The 9,783-nt window shown below is 43.5% G+C and overlaps 1 protein-coding gene across 1 annotated transcript; it reads left to right on the plus strand.

The window, feature by feature from the left end:
• The first annotated feature begins 846 nt into the window (after nt 1–846).
• smad4a (SMAD family member 4a) lies at nt 847–7,744 on the plus strand. Its single transcript, XM_080017271.1, has 11 exons — nt 847–1,207; nt 2,238–2,586; nt 2,912–3,086; nt 3,215–3,244; nt 3,358–3,561; nt 3,917–4,024; nt 4,259–4,309; nt 4,422–4,605; nt 4,714–4,882; nt 5,787–5,925; nt 6,309–7,744. Exons 2-11 carry the CDS (start codon nt 2,347–2,349, stop codon nt 6,518–6,520), a joined length of 1,512 nt encoding a protein of 503 aa, XP_079873397.1. The 5' UTR covers nt 847–1,207; nt 2,238–2,346; the 3' UTR covers nt 6,521–7,744.
• Nucleotides 7,745–9,783: the final 2,039 nt, after the last annotated feature.

Consider the following 9,783-nt stretch of genomic DNA (forward strand, 5'->3'; position numbering starts at 1 on the left):
CTGCTCGGCCTGTGGATAGATTTGGAGGAAACTTCAACCACGAGCTGTTTGTGATGGCGCGGTTCAAACAAGAAGTAAACTGTGTTCGTGTGTTACGCCGAGGTTGGTGTTCCAGATGGAGAATTCAGAGAATTTTTGCCCAAACAACATTAATAGGGGCTGGACTGGAATAATAATGTTTATTTTATTGTTATATATTATTATAATTATTATTATGATATACTTATATATTTTATTATACGCTTGTATTATTATTTATATTATTAATATTATTATTATTATTAGTTTTATTATTTTATTTATTATTATTATTATTAGTTTTATTTTATTTATTATTATTATTGTTATTAGTTTTATTATTTTATTTATTATTATTATTATTAATTTTAGTATTTTATTTATTATTATTATTATTTATTTTAGTATTTTATTTATTATTATTATTAGTTTTATTATTTTATTAATTTATTTATTTATTGTTATTATTCGTTTTATTATTTTATTTATTATTATTATTGTTATTAGTTTTATTATTTTATTTATTATTATTATTATTAGTTTTATTATTGTATTTATTATTTTATTTATTATTATTATTATTATTAGTTTTATTATTATTATTTTTTATTATTATTCGTTTTATTATTTTATTTATTATTAATTATTATTATTATTATTCGTTTTATTATTTTATTTATTATTATTATAATTATTATTATTATTTGTTTTAGTATTTTATTTATTATTATTATAATTATAATTATTATTATTATTATTATCATCATTATTATCAGCCGACCTGCCAGCAGTGCATGCGCAGTGGGCACCTGGGTGGAGAGCGCCGTGTTTATCTTGGTGGCCAGCCTCTAGCTAACCATTAGCCGCGTCCACGGAATAGGTTCACTCCAAAATAATCCCTCCGTGCCGCCGCGGACTGCAACGGGACGTAGTGGCTACTCGGATCGGGTGGACGAGCGCGTTTATCGGGACGTCGTCGGCCGTTCCGCGGCGGAGTGGGGTCGACCCGGCGCGCGTTTCGGGGAAGAATAAACAGCCAAGTTTGCGAGCGTCTCCTCGCTGTAGCCGAATGCTAACTGGCTAGCCCTGCCGCAGCTGCTTTCATAACGCTGGTGAAAACACCCTGCTCCTGCTCCTGCTCCTGCCTCTGCTTATGCTCCTGCCTTTGCTTCCGGTTGGATAATTCACGGTAATTACGTTTATTTATTTAAAAAAAAACAATAAAAAAAAAACCAAACAATAACATATATATATAGAGAGAGAGAGTAAGTAAAGAAATTTGCCACCATACCCCGCAAAAGGCGGCGTTGTAACTTGAAGGATGTGTTGGTGTCGATGACGGTCTCTAGCCCAGCCAGCTCCAGCGTGCTAGGTTGGTTTCATGAGGGTCCCCCCTCCCTCCCCAAACAACGTTACCTGAAATAATAATAATAATAATAATAATAATAATAATAATAATAATAATAATAATCGACTGAAGCGCACAAGGGGAAAGGTGTTTTTTTTTTTTAATTTAAATTCGAAGCACAATCACTGGCGCTACAATAACTCCAGCTTCCACCGGAGCTACTATAACTCCAGTGTTAGCAGCACCAGTATCAGGGAAACGCACACTCTGCAGCTGCGTAAGATGTGGTCAAATGCCTTTTGAATTCCGTTATGAGTTGAACTAACAACACATCTAATAACAAAAACAATATTTGTGGGGTCATAGTTTCAACATAAATGTATACTATTCAAATCATTTATTTAGTAAATGTTGCTTGCTGTCAACATCTGCGTTGATGAATGTGATAAAGCCAATACATACAGACAATAATGTATAATCAAACAAAATCCCACAGTTAACAGGTTCTGAAACTAGCTGAATTCAAGACACACGTGATATTATTATTATTATTATTATTATTATCGTCGTCACAATTGTAAAATATGAGATACAAAATACTTTAGTAAGGAAATTAATATCCACCGAATTTAAATGTATTGATAATATCATCTGCGTGATCAACATTTTGAGTTGTATTTTCTTAATTATGAATTTAAAAAAAAAATCTTGATTGAGTGACGTATAATTTATCCTCATGGCAGCGTTTGAAATAGCAAATGTGACAAAATACAAATTAGTTTAGTTACATTTTGTTCAGAATGGGATAGGGCTTCCATATTGGAAGCCAGTTATAATCATAATCATCATCTGTGATGGTTCATGTTTTCAGGTTGCTTAGTCTGAAATAAATCCTTCCCGCTCGCCCTGACACGCTCGCTCTGGCACGACGAGACCGGGACACTCTAATCCCTCCCGAGGATTAACCCTGAAGGAGCAGGATGTCAATCACCAACACGCCCACCAGCAACGACGCCTGCCTGAGCATCGTGCACAGCCTGATGTGCCACCGGCAGGGTGGCGAGAGCGAGAGCTTTGCCAAGCGCGCCATTGAGAGCCTGGTGAAGAAGCTGAAAGAGAAGAAGGACGAGCTCGACTCCCTCATCACCGCCATCACCACCAACGGCGCCCATCCCAGCAAGTGCGTGACCATCCAGCGCACCCTGGACGGACGCCTGCAGGTAGGAGACGTGGAGGCGTAATTATTTTTAAGTATTTTTTTTATTTTATACGCCCTTATCAGTCCCGCAACGGGGAAATTTGCAATTTTTCTGCATTTTACCTATCCTAGTAACTGATGTATCTAGGAGCAGTGGGCTGCCATATAGGGGAGCAGTTAGGGGGTTAAGTGTCTTGCTCAAGGACACACAGCACGCTACCAGGAGGAGCCGGGGATCGAACCGGCTCCACCCCCTCTAACTCCTGAGCCACTGCCCCCTATTATTGAGGTGGAACGGATGCGCCCGAAGCTCCGCAGCGCAGAGTGAATCTCCTGTGTTTTTAAAGGTGGCGGGGCGCAAGGGCTTTCCCCACGTGGTGTACGCCCGGCTGTGGCGGTGGCCCGACCTACACAAGAACGAGCTGAAGCACGTGAAGTACTGCCAGTACGCCTTCGACCTCAAATGCGACAACGTGTGCGTCAATCCGTACCACTACGAGAGGGTGGTTTCACCGGGCATCGGCGAGTACAGGCCCTTAAATTTCCGCGCTTTCGATTAAGATGAGGATTGGGAAAAGAGCCCGAAATTCATTTCAGACGTTCCTTTCATCGGTGCTTTTTTTTTTTTTTTTTTTTTTTTATGTCCACAGACCTGTCAGGACTCACCCTCTCCAATCCAGGTGAGAAAATACCGCGACGGTCTCTTCCCCGCGGAACGTGTCCCCGGTGGATCAGTGTCTCATCGACAGTTCTGTTTTTTTTTTTTTTGTTTGTTTTTTCCACCCCCCCCCAGTTCCGCTTATGGTCAAGGACGAGTATGATTTCGACAACCATCAGTCCCACTCCAGCTCGGAGACTCACCTGCAGACCATCCAGCACCCTCCGTCGAGGCCGGGCCCCTCGGAGAGCTTCGGGACGCCGGCGCTGCTTCCCCCCGCCGAAGGCGGCGGCTCGGCCTCCACCTCGGCGTTCTCCAGCATCACGGCCGGACCGTCAAGTGAGGCCTCGCAGCGCACAACGCCGATGCATTCTGGTTGTGAATGACCTCAGCGTTCCCATCTATGCATTTTGGAAAAGTTAAAATAATCCTTGAGTTGAGCACACAGTACATTGAACATTAATTGTTGCGGCAGCGTAAGGTAAAATACACATGTTGTGTCGGATCCCTTACGATGGAGAGCAGGGTCTGCATGTGATAATAGTAGAGATGTTTCGTTATTATAGTTTAATTGAGATTGATATTTTGTATTTATTCCTTGAATGTCGCTGAATCCAACTTTAATGTATCATCCTGTATTGTATGTGTATTGCTGAATGTATACATGACAGATGGTATGCGTGTGTTTTTTCAGATTCCACTCCCAATTGGACCAGAAACAGCAGCTTCACCCCCGCGGTGCCGCAGCACCAGAACGGTCATCTACAGCACCATCAACCCATGTCTCACACCGGGCATTACTGTGAGTGTCAAGGATAAAATAATTTAAAATAACCTGAGTGAATATTATCGCAACCGGATCCATCCCATCTAAGCTGTTAAACCCATTGTGTAAACATTTATTTATGGTTTCTATCAGTAGGCATATATCAAAAGTGCTCATTTTTTGTGTTTTTTTTTAAATTTGCTGATGACGTGGAGCAGCGGCTTGACTGTTGATGTATTTCTTTCCATTTAACGAGGCTCTTCTTTTTAGGGCCAGTTGCTAATGAAATTGCATTCCAGCCGCCGATATCCAATCACCCAGGTTCGTATTACGCCGTAGACACTGAATAACCGACCCGTTCAAACCTAACGACAGAGTGTGAAGCAGCTTTGATAGTCGGTCGTATCTGAAGCCGTGGGTTCCTCCCCTGCAGCCCCAGAGTACTGGTGCTCCATCGCTTACTTTGAGATGGACGTGCAGGTGGGGGAGACGTTCAAGGTGCCCTCCACCTGCCCCATCGTGACGGTGGACGGCTACGTGGACCCGTCGGGCGGGGACCGCTTCTGCTTGGGGCAGCTGAGCAACGTGCACAGGACGGAGAACATCGAGCGAGCCAGGTGGCCAAAGTCTGCAAGATCTATCAGTGTCAAGAGTGTGACTCGCATCTCCCTTTTTGACTTTTAGACTTTCGTTTTTTTTTTTTTTTTTTCCTCCCCATATCCCAGGCTCCACATCGGCAAAGGAGTGCAGCTGGAGTGTAAGGGCGAGGGCGACGTCTGGGTGCGCTGCCTGAGCGACCACGCCGTCTTCGTGCAGAGCTACTACCTGGACCGAGAGGCCGGACGCGCGCCCGGCGACGCCGTTCACAAGATCTACCCCAGCGCTTACATCAAGGTGCCGCGGCCACGCCCTGCTTCTCCTCCGTCGCAGCAGAGCGGGTTCTGGGCTTAAAGCGAAAAGTAGCGTGTAACCCGACAGTCACTCCATTTGAGTGGAGTGGTAAACTACAATAACACACTTTTTCTTCCATGATGCTCTCATTTATTGGGTATAAACACTCTGGTTTATATTGGGACAACATAATTAATTTCTAACTGGTTTGATACAACTCCACAGAGCGTAAAACGGGACAAAAGACAGTTTGGCAATTTGTCATTTGTATAAATTTGTCCTTTAATAATAATAATAATAATAATAATAATAATAATAATAATATTCTCTATTAATCCCCATGGGGAAGGTAGTTGCATTTACCCATCCTAGCGTCCTAGTATCCTAGCATCCTAGTATCTGGGAGCAGGGGGCTTCCACCCACGTGGCAGCGCCCGGGGAGCAGTTGGAGGGTTTGGTGTCTTGCTCGGACGGTTCGGCACAGCCAGGGTTCGAGCCGGCAACGGGCTCTACCGCCTGAGCTACTGCCCCCATATTCATGTTACGCTAGGTTAATGAGTGTCGTCGAAGGTTCTGAGAAATTACATCCCATTATAATATCCTACTCCATAAACTATTGCTTCCAAAACTTGACACTTCTCGGGCGCTCAGAGCAGCGGCATCACTTAATTGGTTCTGCTCGCTCAGTGCTGCCCCCCGTGGCCATTTTTTCTGTATTGCAGCCACTTTCATGCCTTTTTTTTTAAATGAATTATTATTTTTTTTTTCCCACTATGTGGTTGACCCTCGGTGTTCATGTTGCCTAGTCTATGGGAACCGGGGAAACCTCTACTACGAGTCCGGTCAAGTCGTCCTTAAATATCCCAACAACTGCTGAACGGTTGAATTCCCTCTCGTCGCCTTGTAGGTGTTTGACCTGCGCCAGTGCCACCGGCAGATGCAGCAGCAGGCGGCCACGGCGCAGGCCGCGGCCGCGGCCCAGGCGGCGGCGGTGGCCGGGAACATCCCGGGACCCGGCTCCGTGGGGGGCATCGCCCCCGCCATCAGTGAGTGACCCGCGCTGCACTTTGTGTCTCTTTGTGCTTCGTACCATCTGGAGCCGAACGCTTTCAACATCAACACCTTCCCTTTTTTTCTGTTTTTGTCTCTATATACGGTTAAAAATTGAAGGAGCTGTCGAGCAGCTGTTGTGTTGCGTTCGCTTTTCCGGTGCCCGGCTGTCCCTTTTTGGTCGACTTGCAGATTTGTTTCCCCTAAAGGAAATTTCTCTGCCTGGGAATACTAAAGGTGTTGAACAGATTTTTTGATGTAATCGATGAAGAACCGCAGCGGGCGGACCGTCTCCCTGCTGGCTCTTATTACGTTACGTGACGGCGGAGGCCCGGCCGAAACGTGCGCCTCACCCCTTTTTCCCCCACTTCCCCTCCAGGTCTGTCGGCCGCCGCAGGCATCGGCGTGGACGACCTGCGGCGGCTGTGCATCCTGCGCATGAGCTTCGTGAAGGGCTGGGGGCCCGACTACCCGCGGCAGAGCATCAAGGAGACCCCGTGCTGGATCGAGATCCACCTGCACCGCGCCCTGCAGCTGCTGGACGAGGTGCTGCACACCATGCCCATCGCCGACCCCCAGCCCATCGACTGAGGCCCGCGCCAAACGCACACCTCGGGGCCGAATCCGCGGGGCCCCGCCGCCACCAGCAGGACTGGAGCCACGCAGGCGGCGCGGTGGTACTCCGTCGCCGCCCTTTCGGCGCCGCGGTGCCGACGCACCCTCTCCCCAAGCCTTTTTATTATTATTATTATTTGCGTTTTTATCGGTCAAGGTCGGGGGGGGGGGCGCGCGCGCCGTCGTCGGACTTGGCGGCGGCCATGTTGTATTACTATGAAGTCATCGGTCGCGGCTCGTCGGGCTCCTGTTCCGGGGTTTGACGGCGGCTCGTTTTCAATAAATATTAATTTTCTTTAGATCCCGGTTGGACTTACCTCGCGTCGACGCTGGGACACTTCCGTCACCAGGAGACCAAAAAAAACAAAAACAAAAAAAAACAAAGTTGAAACGGAGCCTCCGCTGTCGTCACCATGCGTCCGCCGCGGCTTCCGTCATGGATACGATCAATTATACTCGTAGTTTAGAAGACGCCCACCTTGTGTACATTATCACTTTAATTCCTTTCGGGAAGATTTATCTCCTTACGTTGTATAGTCTCATAGTCACGTGTGTGTTTTTTGTTGTTTTTTTTGTTATCCTCATAATCTCCGAGTGCAGACGGTTAAAATGTTTTTGATATCTCCCAGAGGGAACCCCGTGGTCGAGGTGGAAGGAGCGGCGCGTTCACCTTTATTTTTATTTTATTTTTTATAATTTCTTTTTTAGGATAGTAATCTTGTAAAATCTTCCATACAGTCTTGTGAAACGGCATGAAGGAACTGTGAGAGAAGTGTAAGCCATATCCACACCCAATGGACTCGACCAAACCTGAGCAATTTGCAGGTTGCAGTCACTTGTTCTGCATCAACTGTATAAAACAAAAATAAAAAAAAGGTAAAATTAAACAAAAATATATCAGCTGTTGGTCAGTTCTCAGCACTATTGTTCAGACGGTATTTTAACATTTGGTTGTCCACTGTCGTTTAACATTTGACTGTTGCAGTATTTTATACACTTTCCTACCTTTTCAGCCTTGAACTCAATCAGTACAAAGTATTTCAAGCGTAAAAAGTAAAATGCTGTAAATCTTATCGGTGATGCAAGTGCTCGTTCGTTATCTTGAGTCTCATTCTATGACGTGTCATTTTACATTTTTAACGCATACTTGGTTTGAATGTGGCTGTGATATGTATGGATATGATTGAATAAAATATTATAGACACATTGCCGCGATGGTTATTTCGGTGGATTCCTGTCGTGTGTGTGTGTGTGTGTGTGTGTGTGTGTGTGTGTGTGTGTGTGTGTGTGTGTGTGTGTGTGTGTGTGTGTGTGTGTGTGTGGAGGAGTAAAATGAGACCAATGACATTCTCAACAAGAAAAAGTTTATTACTGGAAAGACAAGCCACAAAATTTAAGAAAACAACACTAATAAGCTAGCCTGAGCTGAGGTCTGAAATATTCAGAAAACCAAACTACATGTGTCTTTAATAGTATCTATATTCATCAATACGACACACTAAATAATGTCTTTATAAATATAAAAGTCCCCCAGTTGTCATTTTTTTATGTAAAATACACGATACAAATCACCCTACACGCATTGGTTTGCTCTTGCCAAATCTGAAAAGATACGGTATACTAAGAAAGAATTTAAAACAGCACACAAAAAGAATCACATGGAATTTGTGTGTAGATATATATATGTGTATATATTAGATACTATACATTGTCCAGAAAGAGAAAATGAGGAAAAAAAAAAAAAAAAAATCACAAATGCACGTTTGCCAACATTTCTGATAAAAAAAAAAAAAAAAAGTACTCCAAAAGAACAAACCAAATAGTCAGGAGACAAATAAATATTTTTTTTTGTCAATTTGAGTTATATATATACACAACTGGTTTTGAACAAAGAACCTTTCCCCCCCTCCCAAAAAAATGCCAATGACAGATGCTTGTGCTTGCATTAGAGCGTGCTACAGCTGGCCACACCTCACGAGACACATGGCACTTGAAACATCCAAACGGAAAACTCTGCATTCAGAAAATATTGGACAAAGGAAATCACAATCATGATCCTGTGGTTTTTTTTTGTTTGTTTTGGATACGTTTTTGCTCAATTTTTTTATTTGTATTTTTTTATTTTCCATGATAGCGTACTTTTAACACAGTAAACTGCTCCATCCATCTGGAGGTGTAAACCAGTGTCCCCCTTGATCAGAGAACCTCCTCCTCCCACTGGTTTCTTTCCTCTGTTCCCACCAGGTCCCGTCGTCGTCTCCGGTTTTGGAGGGGAAGTCAAAGGCACTGGAGTCTGCTGTGGGTTAGTGAAGCTGCCGTGTTCTGCAGGTGGAGGGTCTTTTCTTTCGACTGTTTTTTTTTTTTTTTAGTAATTGTTAATGATTAGCTTATTTTTCAAGTTGTGTGGCTGGAAATGGGCTCATTTGCAAATAGTTTTTTTTTTGTTTAGTTTTTTTTTTTACAAAATTCCTTAAAAAAAAAAAAAAAAAAAAAAAAGTACATACATCGTGTGGAATAAGACAACAACTTGTGTTGGCAGCATTGGCATAAGTCCAGTGTTTCAGTCTAGTCCAAGTCCAAGTCCAGGTAGTGAGATGAGGAAAGCTGATTTACTGTCTGGCATATCTCTTAAACGAAAGCAAAAAAATAAAATAAAAACAAACAAACATAATAACAAACGCTGAACTGACAAATGATTCTAGCAGCACATAGTCGGCGTGCAAGTCCAATAGCACTTATGATTCTAAAGCACATAATCAAGGTTTAAATGAAAACATTTTTTCAAAGCCATTTTCACTCCAGGCACAAAGTCACACATGTCAACACCTACAGCTTTTAAACGACCAGAGAGTCCCGAGATTTCGGGTTTAAAATCCCTAAGATGCTACCACAGGCAAGATAGACCTCCAGAAATGGGGCGGGGCGGGGCGGGGGTTGTGATATCGTCCAGGTATCACATTCCACTTTTCCCCTTGAGAGCTTCTGGGAGGCATGGTGATAAATTTGATGGATGTCCGCTCGAAGTGGCAGGGGCTGGAGGGTCGTGAGGTATACATTAATAATTATAATAATAATAATAATAATAAAAACAAAAATAAAATGAAGGGAGTCGAGGAAAAATATATATATCTAAGTGAATTGATTGATCCCTGTTGTTATTGTACGGCCGTCTGAGACGGATGTAAACACACTCGCTGGGTCTCCGGCTCCAGGAGAACTTCAGCTCATTAATAACTCGT

This window comes from Zeus faber, assembly GCF_960531495.2.
Source record: "Zeus faber genome assembly, chromosome: 17".
NCBI classification, from domain to species: domain Eukaryota; kingdom Metazoa; phylum Chordata; class Actinopteri; order Zeiformes; family Zeidae; genus Zeus; species Zeus faber.

Coding starts and splice junctions, on each gene's coding strand:
- smad4a (XM_080017271.1), top strand. CDS start 2,347: ATGTCAATCACCAACACGCCCACCAGCAACGACGCCTGCCTGAGCATC. Junction 3,087..3,214: donor GGTGGTTTCACCGGGCATCG/GCGAGTACAGGC, acceptor TTATGTCCACAG/ACCTGTCAGGACTCACCCTC. Junction 4,310..4,421: donor GCCGATATCCAATCACCCAG/GTTCGTATTACG, acceptor CCTCCCCTGCAG/CCCCAGAGTACTGGTGCTCC.